Consider the following 22,156-nt stretch of genomic DNA (forward strand, 5'->3'; position numbering starts at 1 on the left):
GGGCATATCTTGGTTTTCTTTGTCATCCAGTCAGTCAGTGATACATAGAGGAGGGCATCAGTGAGTCTAGAACAGGTTTTAGTGCGTACAGTAGGAGAAGCCTGACACGAGGGAGATCTTATCCTTCATTTCTCTGATATGTTTACCTTCTGTGCGGTGGAGGAAGAGTCGCCTGATCTTTCCCACGAGCAGTGATCTGTGGCCCTTTTTCTTTACTTATTATACCATTATTGTTTTATCTTATCTGTGGTTGCTGATGTTGACAGCAGTTTATACAGGCTTGCAAACATCTTCAATGATATCTGTGTATATACTGCCATCAGCTGGCCAAATGGAGCTCTGCAATCAATGCAGAGAAATTACAAATCACAGAAAATCATTCTCACTAATATAATATTTCATGAAATTTATAATAAGTAACCATTAATAATAAATTCTATTTAATTTTCTGTTTATTCGTTGTTTTGTTTATTAATTTAATAAACCATAATAATATCTATGGTTTTTATCACATTTAATTTTATTAAAATTAATCAATTAATAATAATTAACAATTAAAAATGGTTTTTAATTTAGTTGTTTGTTTATTAAATTATATTAATAAATATATTCAAATAATAAAAATAATAAACTGCTTATCATTTTCCCCATCTTTTCCTGATGTTTCTTGTTTTTGGAAGACAAGTTGGTTACAAGTTGTTTCTAAAATCAGTTTATTTTTAAACGGAGACATAATTCACACTTACATATGTCTGAATTTTATTGCATTAGACAGTAAAATATCAAACCAGGTGGTTTTTGTTACACAGTTCTTGTTTGAGCATTAAAGAAAACAAGCATGTTTGAATATAAAATCACATGCTCTGTTTTGATATAGTGGTCTAAAACACATTAGCGCTTGAGATCCATAAGGCGGTCAGTGTTGTCCACAGTGTGGCTGTGACTGTAATAGCTGCACTTTTGAAATTCTTATCATGGACATAGTTTATGATGGACATTGCACCCTGGTAAGCTTCTTCACATGCGGGCTGGATTTGATCCTCGGGTAGAATGAAGCCGTACTTCCCTTCATCTCGTAACTCAAACGTAAAGGAGTATGGGATCCCTATGAGCCTCGCGAAATCACGTGAAGAGCCAGAGTTTGCATCTGTGAAGAATGTTTCAAAGTGATTAACTGTCATTCATTTGATTAAAAAATGCATGATTTCATACAGAAACACCTGGAGTTGCTAAAGATCTGAATGTTGGGCTTTGTTGTAATTATACTAAGTAAACTGAATATTATATAACATTAGGGCTGTCCTAATTTTTTAAAAGAGGTTTTAGACTTCATAATTTTAGAAATGCATTGCTACTTAAAATAATGTCCGATACTAATTTAAAAACTGATCAAATAAATAAAAATACAAAACTAAAATGATCATTTAAAATGTTTCAACTGAATTTCGGCATTACGTACAGTATGAAAAGTGGACATTACTTTTGAGATTTGCTAAAGGTTAAAGTTTTTAATAATTAACTTTAATTGAGCCTTAGATAGATATTCAATACTGATAGATATCTATAAATTAAAATATGTCTAAAATTGATGATAACTGATATGGAACTGTACTGACTGTGTTTTTGACAGGTTGAGGAAAAATGGCAAGATAGTATTTTAGAATATCAGTTATAGCTGAAGAAAAGGATTTTGGATTTTTCATGGATTAGTAGTTTTACAGAGGTGAAGAAAATGCAGTGACAAGTTTAGAGGTGGAAGAAAACTAAAGCAAAAGCCAACTTGAGAACATTCCTTTCTCAAATGATTCCGGCTGTTAAACATGTGTGAAGTCGCTCACGGTATGTTCAATGTCAGCAATTACTCTTTGACTCAAGAGGATAAATCATGACTTAGGTATATACACACTCAGGTGCATCTCAAAAAATTTGAATATCATGAAAAAGTTATTTTTTTGTAACTTATTTCAAAAAATGAAACTTCAATATATATTCTAGATTCATTACATGAAAAGTAAAACATTTCAAAAGTTTTTTGCTTTAATTTTGATGATTAAAGCTTACAGCTCATGAAAGTCAAAAATCCAGTATCTCAAAATATTAGAATATTTCCTAAGATCAATCAAAAAAAGGATTTACAAAACAGAAAAGTTACAGTTCTTTAAAGTATGTTCATTTCTGCACTCAATACTTGGTCAGCATCTCCATAAAGCTTGCCAGCAGATGGAAGCATAAAGTGCTCCAAAATCTCCTGGTAGACGGCTGCATTGACTTTGGACTTGATAAAACACAATGGACCAACACCAGCAGACATCTGGCACCCCAAATCATCACTGACTTCGGAAACTTCACACTGGACTTCAAGCAGCTTGGATTCTGTGCCTCTCCAGTCTTCCTCCAGACTCCAGACCTTTATTTCTAAATGAAATGCAAAATGTACTTTTATCTGAAAAGAGGACTTTGGACCACTGAGCAAGAGTCCAGTTATTTTTCTCCGTAGCCCAGGTAAGATGCTTCTGATGTTGTTTCTCTTTCAGTAGTGGCTTGGTAGCCCTTTTCCTGAAGATGTCTGAGCGTGGTGACTCTTGATGCACTGACTCCAGCTTCAGTCCACTCCTTGTGAAGCTCTCCCAAGTGTTTGAAGGGGCTTTGCTTGACAGTATTCTCAAGCTTGCGGTCATCCCTGTTGCTTGTGCACCTTTTCCTACCATTTTTTTTCCCTTCCAATCAACTTTGCATTTAATATGCGTTGATACAGCACTCTGTGAACAGCCACACCTTTCAGTAATGACCTTCTGTGACTTACCTCTTTGTGGAGGGTGTCAATGATTGTCTTCTGGACCATTGCCAAACCAGCAGTCTTCCTTATTGTGGTTTCAAAGAACAAGAGATACCCGGAATTTATACTGTAGGGATGGTCATTTAATGAAGCTCAAATGTAAATATTATAATATTTTGAGATACTGGATTTTTGACTTTCATGAGCTGTAAGCTCTAATCATCAAAATTAAAACAAAAAAACTTTTGAAATGTTTTACTTTATATGTAATGAATCTAGAATATATGAAAGTTTCACTTTTTGAAATAAGTTACAATACAAAAAAACCTTTCAGAATAACTTTTTCACAATATTCAATTTTTTTTAGATGCACCTGTATATATATATATCAGCATAATAATGTATTCCATGAGCGGAGTGATTTAAAATTATCAGTTTACAATTTGGCTATTTGTGTGATTTAAAAATGGCAGTCCACTCTTAGGCCTTTTTTCTAGACCTGATTGTCTTCAGGTCATGCGAGTGCACATTGGTTTAAAGTACTCACACAGTACATCAGGTGGAGTGCCCACTTTGTAGCTCTTCCCATGCACTGCTGTGATGGCTTTAGCTGCAGCAAGACCTACTTCCATCTGAAAACACATTCACAGATGTACATATTTCATTAAAAAATCTTACAGTATACTTGAAAGCTTCCAATCTTAACTTATCCCAAAGAATTTGCTCTTCTTCTTACCAGTTCATCGTAATTGGGTGCTGAGATGTTGGGGTGTCCATAGGGGACGAGGATCAGCTGACCGAACGAGTGGACGGTGAGATAACAGAGCAGTTGGTTTTGATGTGCTCCCAAAAAGTCAGTGACGGCTTTGGTCTCTGGCTCTGACAGAGCAGTCGGTCCGTTATATAAATCTGAACAGCAGTTCCTGGAGTTCCCCACCACTAGTGAACAAAAACAAATGGACTCGATGATCGTTTTATTAGCTCCTTTGATAATTTGCTACTTGATAATTGCTATATCATGCTCGACTCTGCAGAAGCACAGCAAATGTGAATGAGTTTTGTCGGGGTTATCCTTGCAGCTTTTTATTTGTTTACTACTACAACATTAGGTTGATCTCTGCCAGCTTAAACACACCTGCAATTTATGACCGGTAGAGGGTGGGATTGTAGGAAAATTGAGATTAATATAGTACACTGAGTGCTGTTAAGTCATCTGTTACTTCATTTTTATAACCCTTTTATATATATATATATATATATATATATATATATATATATATATATATATATATATATATATATATATATATATAGCTGATATTTGATATAATTTGCAAATGTAAAATTGCATCTATAATGGTTTAGTAGTATATTAAAGGTGGAAATGTCAGTAATGTAATACATCTGGGTTACAGGATTATTTATTTGTTTGTTTATTTATTTATGTAATACAGCTATGTTACAACTATTCAACTATTCAACTTTTCTGTTTTTGATTCATTTATATGGCATTGCACAAAATTGTATACACCTTTGAAAACTGTACTGTAAGCCTTTACGAACTCTATAACAAAGCGTAACTTTTACACATACTTTACATTTAGCCCATGAATGTGCTTAAATTGAGAAACTGATATTGATCTCTAATGAAAAGAAAAATGCTACTTACTCCCCCAGTTAGCATAGAAGTTGCTGTTAGGATCAGTGCCAAAACATGTGCAGTTTCCAGTGCCTGGTGATCTGGACTTCCTCCATAGTCGAGTCTTTAAAACATATCACATATATTTGCTAAACATTTAAAATGTGCAGATATTTTACCTTTATCAAATGTATGTTACGTGGAATGCTTTAAAAGATGCTTAAAAAAGAAACTCACTGTGTTATCCCTCCAGGAATAAATATATCCGTCCATGTTCAGCACTGGGGTGATGTAGAAGTCCAGGTTTTTAAACATCTTGTTCACTTTCGAGTCTGTTTTGTAGGAGCCCAGGATCTTTTCCAGCATTACAAACAATTCAATTCATTTTTAAATTAAATTAATTTAATTCAGATTAAATAATACAATTTATATTTGGAGAAACATATAAACACCTGTACAAAAACATTATTATCAAATTATTATCATATCCATAATGAATCTCAGGGTCAACAAGCTACAATAGGAGCACAACGCGGAGACGAGAAGACATATAACACCGGACGCTGGAAACTAAACTAAACTAAACACCGGACCGAAAGATGACAGTGGCTGAGGACAGGCTATGGAGTCTACGGCAGAGTGGTCGGACATTGGAGAGTTATGTGGAGGAATTCCTTGAGCTGTCCAAATGGGTGAGTTGGTACAACTCTGCACTTGGTGCTTGCTTTCAGTTGGGGCTGGATGACGAGACGAAGTGGAGGAAATAAAAGAGTATTTAAAGTCTCCTCATCCAGGCCTCTCTAGAGTGCACCATGTCTCACCAGCTCACCCCTCGCCAGTTTTGCTCATAGTCCAAAAATATTATTTAATACCATTAATAGTGTGTTAAATCCGATATCTAATTTATATCCAGATCCGTCTCCTATAGCCTGTGAAAACTTTACGTTTTTTACTGAAAAGACTTGATGTTATAAGATCATGTATTGTTCCTTCCTCTCTGGATTTTCCTCAGTCCACATCAATTTCTACATATTTATCTGAATTTACTCCAGTGTCTCATAGTTACTTGGTGCAAATTATTCATAAAATGAAGCCCACCTTTTGTTCTTTGGATGTCGTCCCTCCTTGTCTCTTATTAGAGACACTTGACGCTATTAGTCCTAGTTTACTGTCAATAATTAATAACAGTTTAATCAGTGGAAAAGTCCCATCTTATTTTAAGCATGCCATTGTGCAGCCGCTACTCAAAAACAAATCTTGATCCAACAGTTTTTAATAATTACCGTCCCATCTCTAAATTACCGTTTTTATCAAAAGTTTTGGAGAAGGTTGTGTTTAATCAGCTTTCCTGTTTCCTACAGGAAAATGGTAATTTTGATAAATATCAGTCTGGTTTTAGACCTCAACACAGTACAGAATCTGCATTGCTAAAATTATTAAATTACTTGTTGTTGATCGTCAATTCTGGCAATTGTGCTGTTTTAATTTTGCTGGATCTCAGCGTGGCATTCGACACTCTCGATCATGGCATTCTTTTACATCGCTTACATCAAATCGGGATTCAAGGTTGTGTTTTAAGTTGATTTGTATCCTATTTAAAGGATCGAACCTTCTCGGTAGAGACTGGCAAATCTTCTTCATCTTGTGCACCAGTTTTGTATGGGGTTCCACAGGGCTCAATTTTGGGTCCTGTTCTATTTTCTTTGTACATGCTTCCTTTGTATGCTATATTTAGGAAGCACAATGTCTCATACCACTGTTATGCAGATGATACTCAGTGTTATGTTCCCTTGCACCCAAAGGATGTCTCCAGTCTACAGTGTTTATTTGATTGTCTGAGAGATGTTAAACAGTGGATGTCTGCCAACTACCTCCAGTTAAATGAGACTAAGACTGAGGTCCTACTCTTTGGCTCCCCTGCTTCTACAGAGGTTGTGGCCAGTATAATGGGGCCTCTATCTGATAATCTTCATTCACATGTCAGAAACTTAGGCGTTACTTTTGACTCTGCTTTTACTTTTGATAAACAGATCAATGCTGTGGTTAGAAGTTGTTTTTATCAGCTAAAGAATATTGCAAAGATGAAGTCATTCTTAACATTAAGAGACATGGAGTCTGTAATACATGCTTTTATCTCATCCAGATTAGATTATTGTAATGGATTGTACTTGGGTGTTTCACAGTCCCTATTGTCACGTCTTCAACTTGTTCAAAATGCTGCCGCTATATTGTTAACTGGAACAAGGAAGAGGGAACATATTTCACCAGTGCTGATCTCTCTTCACTGGCTCCCAGTAAAATATCGTATCCATTTTAAAACATTGCTGTTTGTATATAAGGGTTTGCATGGACTGGCTCCGTCATATATCTCCGATCTTCTGTTTCACTGTAATGCTTCCAGGGAACTTCGATCAACCAGTAGTCTTTAGTTGACTGTTCCAAGGACACGCCTGAAATTGAAAGGTGACCGTGCCTTTTCAGTGGCTGCTCCACAGATTTGGAACAATTTGCCATTATATATAAGATCTGCTCCAACATATGCTGATTTTAAGTCTCTTCTTAAAACGTACTTATTTACTGTTGCATATGGTCTCAAGTAAGCACAGTGGCATAACTGTAGTGTACTATCTGTTGCTGTGATTTGTTTACTTTTGTATTTTGGTATATGTTTTAATTTTGTACAGCACTTTGGCCAACAGCTGCTGTTTTTAAATGTGCTTTATAAATAAATATGACTGACTGACTAATTCTCAACTGGCGCAAAATACAGTGCATCACAGATCACATCAGGTCATCTGTAATGTATCTGCTTGTTTTACACTCTTTGGCCACCAGGTGGTATTGTGAGCAAATGAAGCCTCGAGAAATTAACCCTTTTGTCAATCACTTGGCTGAAGAGCTTCAAAGGCAGGAACACAACACGGAGACGAGAAGACATACACCACCAGATGCTGGAAATTAAACTGAACATAGCTTAAGTATAGAACTAAACGAGGGAATTAACGAGGAACACCTGAAATCAATGAACACCCTATGAGCAGGAGCAGGAACAAGAAGATAACCAAATATGGGCATGACACACACGAGGGAAAACTAGGTCAAGGAGCACATTGGGAAGAAAACAAAGACAAAACAGGTCCCTAATCCTGACAACCATAACACAGCAAAAAACAACTCAAGAGTGGCATTGCATTTACAGACAGATGCAGTACATTATAAACAATGGCCTGTCATGTAATAAAATGGATGTGATATTTCTGGGAATAACACTTCAGGTGTATATCATCATGATTAAATACTTCATATTAATTTCAATGTAGTAAAGCCTCACCTCTTTAACAAAATGCTGGCAGAAAGCTGGAGCGATCCATTCCCTGGCATGAATCCCACAGTCCATCCAAATGGCTTTCTTGGGTGTGGTGCTGTTGAAGCCGATCTGCATATCAGATGCAAACAAACAAACAAGAAAGTATTATGGTAATATCATGGCATAATTTCAAGTACTTTTTTAGTAGGGGATGCAAATGTAATCTAAATTGAGTTGCAGTTTTATTGTAAAAAAGTGAAATGATGAGTAAGTCATGGCAACATGTTATTCCTTTACTTTACATGATCAAATTATTTAACCAATTTCAACATCATTTTCAAGTTATGAGAGATTTTAAGTTATAGAACTATAATTTAAGTTGAAGCTAACTTGAGACTTGAAATCCCCTTGGTGGGAAGATGTTTATGATGATAACAAGAATTGCACTAAACAGGTAGTACCTTTAGTAATGTAATGTTCCTGTTCTCATAAGTTTGTCCATATATCATGCTGGACACAACGTCTGGGTTTTCCCTTTCCATCTGATTCATCCAGGCTGAAATCTGTTTAGAGAGATTTACCAGGTCAATAAACGAATCAATCAATCATTATGAATTGCTAGTACAGGATAACCTCACCTCATCCATGGTGTGGTACTTTGTGTAGTCATATGATCTGTGTTCCAGTCCACCAGCCAATCTGTAATAAATTAAAACACTTTACTGAATCAAACGAGCAAAAATCTCTCAGATGTTATACTTGAAAAGACACTGATCTTATGCATCCAAGTCTATTTGTATTCAAAGGGCATCTATTTCCCAATGTCAGATATACTATTTAATAAAAACAGTTTTTCTATCTTTTTCCATTAATGCAAAGCTAGAATTATCTCAACTTTCCAAACTAAAATTAATGCTTTGTTCTGACTTAATTCAACCTCTAGAGACCATTAAGACAATTTCATAACCCCGAAATCTTACCTGTCCTGGGCCACCAGAGCAAAGACCACCAAAACAGATATTACTGAGCCCTTCATGGTTTGTTTGTTATCCAGGCTTGTTGAACCTGACAGTATGAACCTAGTACAGCCTGACAGTGACTTTTAAAGCAACTCTCATCTGATTGAGATACAGAGAAACCACCTCAACTGATAACTGTGTTAATATATAAACCAAAGACATTTATTTAGCATCCAAGTTATCATAAATCTGGTCTAACACATTGAGCTGTTATAAAGTGAATCCTCCTGTAATCAGGGCATGGTGACAATAAATATTAAAATATCCATTGATTAACCTTTACTGTGCAATCGGCTCAGTTACTTTAGCTGATGCTTAGATATTTCAGTAGTTTTGTTGTGTGTGAAAAGTTCAGACGGTGCACTATAACCACAAGCCATCAGCTCACGTCATCAGTAATGATATCTGAGATATTTAACATCATCAGCATAGACAATATGCAGTAATCACTTATCAGCAGTAATGTGTATTTCTCTTGGGCTGGGCAATATTAATTAGCATTGAAGATTGTCTTTTTTTTATGATTTACATCCAGACAGAAGCAGTCCAGTGGTCGAAGGGTCATGAGTGTTGCATTTATGACTTTTTTAATTATTATAGTATTACCAATTTGACTTTCCATTATTATATACACAGTAAATTGCCCAGTGTTAAATCAACACTGCTTGGTGTACATATGGGAACTGGTTGTTGATTTAACACCGGGAAATTTACTGTGTACTCTCAGAAAGAAAAGTACAAAAGCTGTCATTACTTGTTAGTACAATTTCTTTAATGCTTTAATATATATATATATATATATATATATATAAAGTGAAACTTTCATATATTCTAGATTCATTACATGTAAAGTAAAACAATTCAAAAGTTTTTTTTTTTTTTAATTTTTATGATTAGAGCTTACATGAAAGTCAAAAATCCAGTATCTCAAAATATTTGAATATTTCCTAAGATCAGTCAGAAAAAGGATTCTTTAAAGTATGTTGATTTCTGCACTCAATACTTGGTCGGGGCTGCTTTAGCACAAACTCCAGCATCAGTGAGGTGTGGCATGGAAGCGATCAGTCTGTGGCACTGCTGAGGCACTATTGAGCCTTCAGCTTGTCTGTACTGTTGGATCGACTGTTTCTCATCTTCCTTTTGGAAATATCCCATAGATTCCACATGGTGTTCAGGTCAGGCATGTTGGCTGGCCAATCAAGCACAGTAATATCATGGTCAGCAAACCATTTGGAAGTGGTTTTGGCACTGTGGGCAGGTGCTAAAGTCCTGCTGGAAAAGGAAATCAGCATCTCCATAAAGCTTGTCAGCAGATAGAAGAGTTAAAACTCCTGGTAGACGGCTGCATTGACTTTGGACTTGATAAAACACAATGGACCAACACCAGCAGACGTCACGGCACCCAAATCATCACTGACTTCGGAAACTTCACACTGGACTTCAAGCAGCTTGTATTCTGTGCCACTCCAGTCTTCCTCCAGACTCCAGATCTTGATTTCCTAATGAAATGCAAAATTTACTTTTATCTGAAAAGAGGACTTTGGATCGCTGAGCAACACGTTCTTTTTCTCCGTAGCCCAGATAAGATGATTCTGATGTTGTTTCTGTTTCAGAAGTGGCTTGGTAGCCCTTTTCCTGAAGACGTCTGAGCGTGGTGACTCTTGATGCACTGACTCCAGCTTCAGTCCACTCCTTGTGAAGCTCTCCCAAGTGTCTGAATGAGCTTTGCTTGACAGTATTCTCAAGCTTGCGGTCATCCCTGTTGCTTGTGCACCTTTTCCTACCCAATTTCTTCCTTCCAGTCAACTTTGCATTTGATATGCGTTGATACAGCACGCTGTGAACAGCCACCCTTTTCAGTAATGACCTTCTGTGACTTACCCTCTTTGTGGAGGGTGTCAAAGATTATCTTCTGGACCCAGGGCCGTCCCTGGCTGACGCAGGGCCCGGTGCAAGGTAGGGAGCTTATTATTAAATTAATAATAAGTAGCCATTAGTAATTAATTCAATCATCTGTATATTAATTGTTTTGTTTATTAATTTAATAAACCATAATAATAATACAAACCGAATTCTGGAAATGTTGGGACATTTTTTAAATTTGAATGAAATGAAAACTAAAATAATTTCAAATCACATGAGCCAATACTTTATTCACAATAGAACATAGATAACATAAATGTTTAAACTGAGAAATGTTACAATTTTATGCACAAAATGAGCTCATTTCAAATTTGATGCCTGCTACAGGTCTCAAAAGAGTTGGGAAGGGGCATGTTTACCATGGTGTAGCATCTCCTCTTCTTTTCAAAACAGTTTGAAGACGTCAGGGCATCGAAGTAATGAGTTTCTTGAGTTTTGTCGTTGGAATTTGAACCCATTCTTGCCTGATATACATTTCCAGCTGCTGAAGAGTTTGTGGTCGTCTTTGACGTATTTTTCGTTTAATAATGCGCCAAATGTTCTCTATAGGTGAAAGATATGGACTGCAGGCAGGCCAATTCAGCACCCTGACTCTTCTACTATAAAGCCATGCTGGTGTAATAGTTGCAGTATGTGGTTTTGCATTGTCCTGCTGAAATAGACGTCGTCTGGAGGAGAGCATATGTTGCTCTAAAACCTTTATATACCTTTCAGCGTTCATAGTGCTTCAAAACATGCAAGCTGCCCATACCGTATGCACTTATGCACCCCCATACCATCAGAGATGCTGGCTTTTGAACTGAACGCTGATAACACGCTGGAAGGTCTCCCTCCTCTTTAGCCCGGAGGTTTTAGTTGGCATCTGTAGATGGCACGGCGGATCGTGTTTACCAACAGTGGTTTCTGGAAGTATTCCTGGGCCAATTTAGTAATGTCAATGACAGAATCATGCTGATGAGTGATGCAGTGTCGTCTGAGGGCCCGAAGCAACAAAGGTCTTTGGTCAAAGGTCATCCAACAAAGGTCTTTGGCCTTGTCCCTTATGCGCAGAGATTTCTCCAGTTTCTCTGAATCTTTTGATGATGTTATGCACTGTAGATGATGAGATTTGCAAAGCCTTTGCAATTTGACGTTGAGGAACGTTGTTTTTAAAGTATTTCACAACCTTTCCATGCACTCTTTTACAGATTGGAGCGCCTCTGCCCATCTTTATTTCTGAGAGACTCTGCCTCTCTAAGACATCCCTTTCACAGCTAATCATGTTACAGACCTGATGTCAATTAACTTAATTAGTTGCTAGATGTTCTCCCAGCTGAATCTTTTCAAAATTTCTTGCTTTTTCAGCCCTTTGTTGCCCCCGTGCCAACTTTTTTGAGACCAGTAGCAGGCATCAAATTTGAAATGAGCTCATTTAGTGGATAAAATTGTAAAATTTCTCCATTTAAACATTTGTCATGTTCTCTGTGTTCTATTGTAAATAAAATATTGGCTCATGTGATTTGAAAGTCTTTTAGTTTTCATTTTATTCAAATTTAAAAAACGTCCCAACATTTCTGGAATTTCGGGTTGTAGTAATAATAATAATAATAATAAAAATTATGATTTTTTTTTCACATTTAATTTAATTGATCAGTTAATAATTAATAATAATTAGCATTCAATAATTATTTTTTAATTTAGTTGTCTTTTTATTAAATTATATTAATAAATATATTAAATAATAATAATAATAATAATTCCTTTTCCTGATGTTTCTTGTTTTTGGAAGACAGTTGGTTACAAGTTGTTTCTAATATCTATTTTAAAAAAATGGACACATAATTCACACTTACATATGTCTGAATTTTATTGCATTAGAGTAAAATATCAAACCAGGTGGTTTTTGTTACACAGTTCTTGTTTGAGCATTAAAGAAAACAAGCATGTTTGAATATAAAATCACATGCTCCGTTTTGATATAGTGGTCTAAAACACATTAGCGCTTGAGATCCATAAGGCGGTCAGTGTTGTCCACAGTGTGGCTGTGACTGTAATAGCTGCACTTTTGAAATTCTTATCATGGACATAGTTTATGATGGACATTGCACCCTGGTAAGCTTCTTCACATGTGGGCTGGATTTGATCCTCGGGTAGAATGAAGCCGTAGTTCCCTTCATCTCGTAACTCAAACGTAAAGGAGTATGGGATCCCTATGAGCCTCGCGAAATCACGTGAAGAGCCAGAATTTGCATCTGTGAAGAATGTTCCAAAGTGATTAACTGTCATTCATTTGACTAAAAATGCATTATCTCATACAGAAACACCTGGAGTTGCTAAAGATCTGAATAACTGACTTTGTTGTATTTATGCTAAATAAACTGAACAACATTAGAGCTGTGCAAGTCATTTTTTGTTTATGTATCTTTGGATAATACAGCAGTAATTTTAGACTTCATGATCTCTCAACTGATCATATAAATGAAAATACAAAACTAAAAACCAAAAATGATCATTTTAAATGTTACAAATGAATTTTGGCATCTTTACATTAGAATGCACAGTATGAAAAACAAACACTATTTTTAAGATGTATTAAAGGTTAAATTTTTAATGATTAACTTCAAGTGAGCCTAAAATAAAAAATAAAAATAAAAAAAATAATTCGATTCTGATGGATATCTATAAATTAAAATAGCCTATGTCTGATATTGTTGATAACCCATGTGTAACTGTATTGAATGAGTTTTTGACAGGTTGAGAAAAATAAAGCAAGGTATTTTTTTTTAGAATTCACTTATAGCTGAAGGAAAGAATTTTGTATTTTTTTTTTTTTTTTTGTAGTTTTACGGAGGTGAAGAAACTGCAGTGACATGTTTAGAGGTGGAAAAAACTAAAGCAAAAGTCAACTTGAGAACATTTCTTTCTCAAATTAGTCCAGCTGTTAAATGCGTGTGGTGTCACTCAATGTACACGGTAAAAAGTGATAAGTTGACTTAACTTAAAAAAAATTGAGGAAACCCGTTGCCTTAAAATGATTAAGTAAGTTTTTTTTAAGTAAAGTCAACTTATCACTTTTTACAGTGTATGTTTGACTCATGAGGATAACTTAGGTGTTTCTATTGTGCATCCCCTTAATAATTGATTCTGCTAACAAATTATTTACAGTGATAAAATTAGCAGTTTATTTAAAAAAAAAAAAAAAAAAAATTGGGCTATTCATGTGAATTCAAATTCCTTTTTTCTAGACCTGATTGTCTTCGGGTCATGCGAGTGTACATTGGTTTAAAGTACGGTACTCACACAGTACATCAGGTGAAGTGCCCACTTTGTAGCTCTTCCCATGCACTGCTACGATGGCTTTAGCTGCAGCGAGACCTACTTCCATCTGAAAACACATTCACAGATGTACATATTTCATTAAAAACTTACAGTATACTTGAAAGCTTCCAATCGTAACTTATCCCAAAGAATTTGCTCTTCTTCTTACCAGTTCATCGTAATTGGGTGCTGAGATGTTGGGGTGTCCATAGGGGACGAGGATCAGCTGACCGTACGAGTGGATGGTGAGATAACAGAGTAGTTGGTTTTGATGTGCTCCCAAAAAGTCAGTGACGGCTTTGGCCTCTGGCTCTGACAGAGCAGTCGGTCCGTTATAGATCTCTGAACAGCAGTTCCTGGAGATCCCCACCACTAGTGAACAAAAACAGATAAACTCGATGATCGTTTTATTAGCTCCTTTAGCCTTGATTGCATGTCTTCTCTTGATAACTGCTATATCATGCTTGACTCTGCAGAAGCACAGCAAATGTGAATGAGTTTTGTCGGGGTTATCCTTGCAGCTTTTTATTTGTTTACTACTACAAAATTAAGTTTATCTCTGCCAGTTTAAACACACCTGCAATTTATGACCGGTAGAGGGTGGGATTGTAGGAAAGTCGAGATTAACATAGTACACTGAGTGCTGTTAAGTCATCTGTTTCATGTTTATAACCCTTTATATCTTATATACACTGAACAAAATTATACAACACTTTTGTTTTTGCCCCCATTTTTCATGAGCTGAACTCAAAGATCAAAGACTTTTTCTATGGACACAAAAGGCCTATTTCTCTCAAATATTGTTCACAAATCTGTCTAAATCTGTGTTAGTGAACACTTCTTCTTTGCCGAGATACTCCATCCACCTCACATGTGTGGCATATCAAGATGCTGATTAGACAGCATGATTATTGCACAGGTGTGCCTTAGGCTGGCCACAATAAAAGACCACTCTAAAATGTGCAGTTTTATCACACAGCACAATGCCACAGATGTCGCAAGTTTTGAGGGAGCGTGCAATTGGCATGCTGACTGCAGGAATGTCCACCAGAGCTGTTGCCCGTGAATTCAATGTTCATTTCTCTACCATAAGCTGTCTCCAAAGGCGTTTCAGAGAATTTGGCAGTACATCCAACTGGCCTCACAACCTCAGACCACGTGTAACCACACCAGCCCAGGACCTCCACATCCAGCATCTTCACCTCCAAGATCGTCTGAGACCAGCCACCCGGACAGCTGCTGCAACAATCATGCATAACCATGCATAACCAAAGAATTTCTGCACAAACTGTCAGAAACCATCTCAGGGAAGCTCATCTGCATGCTCGTCATCCTCATCGGGGTCTCGACCTGACTGCAGTTCGTTGTCATAACTGACTTGAGTGAGCAAATGCTCATATTCGATGGCGTTTGGCATTTTGGAGAGGTGTTCTCTTCGTGGATAAATCCCGGTTTTCACTGTACAGGGCAGATGGCAGACAGCATGTATGGTGTTGTGTGGGTGAGCGGTTTGCTGATGTCAACGTTGTGGATCGAGTGGCCCACGGTGATGGTGGGGTTATGGTTTGGGCAGGCGTATGTTATGGACATCGAACACAGGTGCATTTTATTGATGGCATTTTGAATGAGATACCGTGACGAGATCCTGAGGCCCATTGCTGTGCCATTCATCCACGACCATCTCCTCATGTTGCAGCATGATAATGCACGGTCCCATGTTGCAAGGATCTGTACACAATTCCTGGACGCTGAAAACATCCCAGTTCTTAAATGGCCAGCATACTCACCGGACATGTCACCCATTGAGCATGTTCGACCAACATTCCACAGGCCACAATCAACAACCTGATCAATTCTATGAGAAGGAGATGTGTTGCACTGCGTGAGGCAAATGGTGGTCACACCAGATACTGACTGATTTTCGGACCCCCCCCAGACCCCCCCAGACCCCCCCAATACAGTAAAACTGCACATTTTAGAGTGGCCTTTTATTGTGGCCAGCCTAAGGCACACCTGTGCAATAATCATGCTGTCTAATCAGCATCTTGATATGCCACACCTGTGAGGTGGATGGAGTATCTCGCAAAGAAGAAGTGCACACTAACACAGATTTAGACAGATTTGTGAACAATATTTGAGAGAAATAGGCCTTTTGTGTACATAGAAAAAGTCTTAGATCTTTGAGTTCAGCTCATGAAAAATGGGGGCAAAAACAAAAGTGTTTATAATTTTGTTCAGTGTATATAGCTAATATTTGAATTAATTTTTAAATTATATTGTAATAATTTGCAAATATAAAAATTGCATCTATTTTGGTTTAGTAGCATATTAAAGGTGGAAATGTCAATAATGTAATACATCTGAGTTACAGGATTATTTATTTATTTATTTATGTAATACAGCTATGTCACAATTATTCAACCCCTATTCAGCTGTGCTGTTTTTAATTCATTTGTGTATATGGCATGGTACAAAATTGTAAGCCTTTAAAAAAAGCACTGTAAGCCCTTGCAAACTCTATAACAAAGCTTAACTTTATAGCTTTTACACATACTTGACATTTAGCCCATGAATGTGCTGAAATTGAAATTGAAATTGATCTCTAGTGAAAAGAAAAATGTTACTTACTCCCCCAGTTAGCATAAAAGTTGCGGTTAAGGTCAGTGCCAAAACATGTGCAGTTTCCAGTGCCTGGTGATCTGGACTTCCTCCATAGTCGAGTCTTTAAAACATATCACATATATTTGCTAAACATTTAAAATGTGCAGATATTTTACCTTTATCAAATGTATGTTATACAGTATAATACTTAAAAAGATGAAACTCACTGTGTTATCCCTCCAGGAATAAATATATCCGTCCATGTTCAGCACTGGGGTGATGTAGAAGTCCAGGTTTTTAAACATCTTGTTCACTTTCGAGTCTGTTTTGTAGGAGCCCAGGATCTTTTCCAGCATTACAAACAATTCAATTCATTTTTAGATTAAATTCATTTAATTCATATTAAATATAACATTTTATATTTGGAGAAACATATAAACACCTATACAAAAAGTTATCATATCCATATGAATCTCAGGGTCAACAAGCTACAATAGGAGCTTTACATCCATTATAATGGCAGGATCAATATTTGTGAACTCTGCACATCTATTCAAAATAGTATACCATAACATAATACCAAAAAACTCAGGAGTGGCATTGCATTTACAGACAGATGCAGTACATCATAAACAGTGGCTTGTCATGTAATAAAATGGATGTGATATTTCTGGAATACCAGGTGTATGTCATCATGACTAAATGCGTCATATAATGTAGTAAAGCCTCACCTCTTTAACAAAATGCTGGCAGAAAGCTGGAGCGATCCATTCCCTGGCATGAATCCCACAGTCCATCCAAATGGCTTTCTTGGGTGTGGTGCTGTTGAAGCCGATCTGCATATCAGATGCAAACAAACAAACAAGAAAGTACTATGGTAATATCATGGCATAATTTCAAGTACTTTGAAATATTATCACTGCACCATGGTACCACCACAGAACTTTTTAGTAGGGGATGCAAATGTAATCTAAATTGAGTTGCAGTTTTATTGTAAAAAAGTGAAATGATGAGTAAGTCATGGCAACATGTTATTCCTTTACTTTACATGATCAAATTATTTAACCAATTTTAACATCATTTTCAAGTTATGAGAGATTTTAAGTTATAGAACTATAATTTAAGTTGAAGCTAACTTGAGACTTGAAATCCCCTTGGTGGGAAGATGTTTATGATGATAACAAGAATTGCACTAAACAGGTAGTACCTTTAGTAATGTAATGTTCCTGTTCTCATAAGTTTGTCCATATATCATGCTGGACACAACGTCTGGGTTTTCCCTTTCCATCTGATTCATCCAGGCTGAAATCTGTTTAGAGAGATTTACCAGGTCAATAAACGAATCAATCAATCATTATGAATTGCTAGTACAGGATAACCTCACCTCATCCATGGTGTGGTACTTTGTGTAGTCATATGATCTGTGTTCCAGTCCACCAGCCAATCTGTAATAAATTAAAACACTTTACTGAATCAAACGAGGAAAAATCTCTCAGATGTTATACTTGAAAAGACACTGATCTTATGCATCCAAGTCTATTTGTATTCGAAGGGCATCCTATGTCCCAATGTCAGATATACTATTTAACCTCCTGAGACCCGAGAAAAAAGTCTTAGGAAATTTTTTTTTTTCACGTCTTTACATTGTAGAACATTAAAAAATAAAAAATAAATTATATTTCATTCATAAGCTATGCTATGTGCTCGGTAGAGGACATCGGGTGATTTTTTAAATCACCAATACATTTTTTAATTTTTTAACCAAACTTTGTATAAAGATGATTCTCAACTATGTTATAACAGAATGATTTGATATACCATTTTTCTTTCTGCAAAATGTGTGTAAAATGGCCATAAACAGGTTTTCTCATTATATGCAATGTATCTATAAACTAAATCTAATGTGCATATTAATGTGTTTTTGGGGCAACATGTAATGAAAAAAAGAAGTATAGTAATGGGAGTAATAATTTACAAGATTTTCGTAATAATATATAATATTTAATAGAATACTGAAATATAATTTCTTTCCCTATTCATTTGTTATGTCTCACAAAATGCGTAATAAACATGCTTTTAATCCCGGTGTCCTCATATGAGGACATCAACATCCTGTTTTGTAACAGAAAGGCATGTTTTGATTTGAAACCCCACAACATTTGTTGATGTATGACACACAATTTAAAAATTTGACAGATTTAAATGATAATTACAAAATATTATGATATATCCACAAGAGTGTCACTAAATTAATATCAGACACGTTTGAAGACCAAGTAGAGGGAGTGGTCATAGTGAAAAATCCAAACATTTAGTATCTCTGAAAAGTGTGGCATGTATAGAAATTCACTAAAATATAATGTCCTCATATGAGGATGCAGGGTCTCAGGAGGTTAATAAAAACAGTTTTTCTACCTTTTTCCATTAATGCAAAGCTAGAATTATCTCAACTTTCCAAACAAAACTTAATGCTTAAAGTCTTAATTCAACCTCTAGAGACCAATAAAACAAAGTCATAACCCTGAAATCTTACCTGTCCTGGGCCACCAGAGCCAAGACCACCAAAACAGATATTACTGAGCCCTTCATGGTTTGTTTGTTATCCAGGCTTGTTGAACCTGACAGTATGAACCTAGTACAGCCTGACAGTGACTTTTAAAGCAACTCTCATCTGATTGAGATACAGAGAAACCACCTCAACTGATAACTGTGTTAATATATAAACCAAAGACATTTATTTAGCATCCAAGTTATCATAAATCTGGTCTAACACATTGAGCTGTTATAAAGTGAATCCTCCTGTAATCAGGGCATGGTATTAAATTTTTAAATATCCATTGATTAACCTTTACTGTGCAATCGGCTCAGTTACTTTAGCTGATGCTTAGATATTTCAGTAGTTTTGTTGTGTGTGAAAAGTTCAGACGGTGCACTATAACCACAAGCCATCAGCTCACGTCATCAGTAATGATATCTGAGATATTTAACATCATCAGCATAGACAATATGCAGTAATCACTTATCAGCAGTAATGTGTATTTCCCATGGGCTGGGCAATATTAATTAGCATTGAATATTATGTCTTTTTATCATGATTTATTGCCATTTTATGACATCCGGACAGAAGCAGTCCAATGGTCTAAAGGTCATGAGTGTTGCATTTATGATTTTTTATATTATTATAGTATTGCCATTTTGATACATTATATACACACACAACAGTATTAATAATAATAATAATAATTCATATCCATTCATTCATTTTGATGTGCTTGCTGTCACTAAATCAGGAGGTCTATGCATTGGTATAATTCACAAATCATATTTAAAAAAAACTAAGCTACAGTATAAAAAGCCACAGTATATTGGAAATAAAAGATGTTCTTGGTAATTGAAACAGAAGTCATTGGTAATTATAGATTTCTGAGGATTGTATTCTAGATGGAGACAGAGGTGGCTGAAAGCATTTTACAGAAGGTATTTTTTTGATCCACGTCAAATTAGTCACACCATTACACTGAATAAAGAAAACAATTATTGAATTAAATTAAAAAAAGATATTATTGAATTAAAGGTTATAAAATTATTTTAATGAGACTTTTGTATAATTAAAATGAAGAATAGGTATATTATTTGCCTGATTAACGCACTTTCCATAAAACAAATCTAACAAGCCCTGCAAATTAAAAATAATAATAAAAAAAAAAATTATTATATATATTATATATACATATAATACAGACTCTTCCTATTTAATGGTATTAGATGATTTGTTAATTACATTTTATGTCTTACAATTTCAATAAAACATTTGCAGTTGGTCTGTAAAAAGGTGTTTTTAAGCATGAATGAGCTGAGTTTTAGTTGCATTTACACATTTTTGACCAACAGGTGTCACCAATGTATGGTGTTTTGAGTTCTTCAAAAAAGTGAATCATTTTGTGAAGCAATTGGTTGAATGGATACAATGAACTGGCACAGGACAGAGAATACAGGGAGCATAAATATGAAAGGAAATGAGGAGTGGAGGGAGACCAAGTGGGAAAAAATGAACTAATAATGAGGTAACAAGGGGGCAGGGTTGTCAGTTCCCAGAAATTGTCCAACCCAAAACTGACTCAAAACCTGCTGAAATGAAAATTAGTCTAATTTATACATATTATTTACAGAAATTTTCTCTGTAATTTTTCCCAAAACTGCATTTTCAAAATAGTATAATTGTCTGGAAAACCGCAACCCTGGCAACACTGCAAGGGGCGGGGCCAAGGCAAGAGACTGACAGAAGAGCACATGGCACACAAACAAACAAAAAGCCATGTGCAAAAAGCACATGGCAAACAAACATGACAGAAGCCATGTGATCACACAAGACAGAAGTGCATGTGACAAATTTTCATCCACCATGAGCTCAAACAGAAAATACAACACGCAATACTGACAAATGTACAGACTAATAAGTATAGACTGAAAACACCAACAGTGTACGATCAGGCCAACAATACCAAAACCACGCACATAAAGCGGTGGTTCTTAATCCTGGTCCTGGGGACCCCCGCTCTGCACATTTTGCATGCCTCCCTTATTTAACACATCAGATTCAGATCATCAGCTCATTAGGAGAGAGATCCACGAACTGAGCTGTGTCAGATAAGAGAGACATACAAAATGTGCAGAGCAGGGTGTCCCGAGGACCAGGATTAAGAAGCGCTGGCATAAAGCAAGTCTAATAAGGGTGTCAGGATCCCATCATAACTGATCCAGACAAAAAGTATAACAGAGCTGACAAAACCTTGACACAAAGTGAAAAAAGATGTGTACTGCTATTGGCTAGCATCCATTAGTGCAGTGTTGCACTGTAATTAACACTCATAAATTCTTTTTCTGAAGGTACAAATAAAGCCTTCGGCTGATTTTTTCATTGTGTTGCACGTTTTAGGCCCCGTGCTGCAGTTTGAACATGGTGTTGTTGGGTAGGATGACTAATAGATTACTGTTTATACACATAAATATAGACAGGAAACCACAAACATTTTAGCACCACTTGTGTAGAGAAAAGATAAAGGCTGAATACACAGTTTGAGCATGTGTTTTGGTGGATGTCTTTGTTAAATCCTCTTTGTGACCTCACAGGAAGTGTCTTGGTACAAGCTATTAATGGTAGTTTATTTTCAGATGATAATAGTTATTATCAAAGTTTTATGTCTTTGTGTCATGCCCCTGTACTGTTTTGTTGTGTTTTTGCTCCCCATGTGTTCCCTTGTGACCCAGTTTCTTCCCAGTCTGATTGTGTTAATTTGATTCCAGGTGTGTCTCCTTAGTTCCTTGATTGTCCTGTCTTTAAAACCCCCAGTCCTTTCAGTTAGTGTTTGTCTGTCTTTAAGTGACTACTCTACCTGTGATCTGTGTGCATATTAAACTCCCGTGTTGTTAATTTCTCGTTCCTGGTTCCCGTGCTCCCCGTGAGCTGTGACAGTTTGGAGTCCACAAACATGACTGAATTTGGTTTTAATTTTTGTAATTTATTTTGTTGCATCCTCTGCAGTGAATGGGTGCCGTCAGAATGAAAGAACAAACAGCTGATAAAAACGTCACAA

General features: G+C 36.1%; 2 protein-coding genes across 2 annotated transcripts; both read right to left on the reverse strand.

The window, feature by feature from the left end:
• Positions 1–881: 881 nt before the first annotated feature.
• On the reverse strand, positions 882–8,758 carry LOC131530340 (carboxypeptidase O-like). The gene is made up of 9 exons (XM_058760579.1): positions 8,703–8,758; positions 8,361–8,421; positions 8,184–8,285; positions 7,747–7,851; positions 4,653–4,769; positions 4,446–4,539; positions 3,513–3,715; positions 3,324–3,408; positions 882–1,147 (listed from the first exon to the last, which is right to left on the reverse strand). Exons 1-9 carry the CDS (start codon positions 8,756–8,758, stop codon positions 882–884), a joined length of 1,089 nt encoding a protein of 362 aa, XP_058616562.1.
• A 3,800-nt stretch (positions 8,759–12,558) lies between these two features.
• Positions 12,559–19,151, reverse strand: LOC131530265 (carboxypeptidase O). Its single transcript, XM_058760475.1, has 9 exons — positions 19,096–19,151; positions 17,947–18,007; positions 17,770–17,871; positions 17,294–17,398; positions 16,790–16,906; positions 16,590–16,683; positions 14,131–14,333; positions 13,944–14,028; positions 12,559–12,895 (listed from the first exon to the last, which is right to left on the reverse strand). Exons 1-9 carry the CDS (start codon positions 19,149–19,151, stop codon positions 12,630–12,632), a joined length of 1,089 nt encoding a protein of 362 aa, XP_058616458.1. The 3' UTR covers positions 12,559–12,629.
• Positions 19,152–22,156: the final 3,005 nt, after the last annotated feature.

The sequence above is a fragment of the Onychostoma macrolepis genome, chromosome 01 (genome assembly GCF_012432095.1).
Source record: "Onychostoma macrolepis isolate SWU-2019 chromosome 01, ASM1243209v1, whole genome shotgun sequence".
NCBI lineage: Eukaryota > Metazoa > Chordata > Actinopteri > Cypriniformes > Cyprinidae > Onychostoma > Onychostoma macrolepis.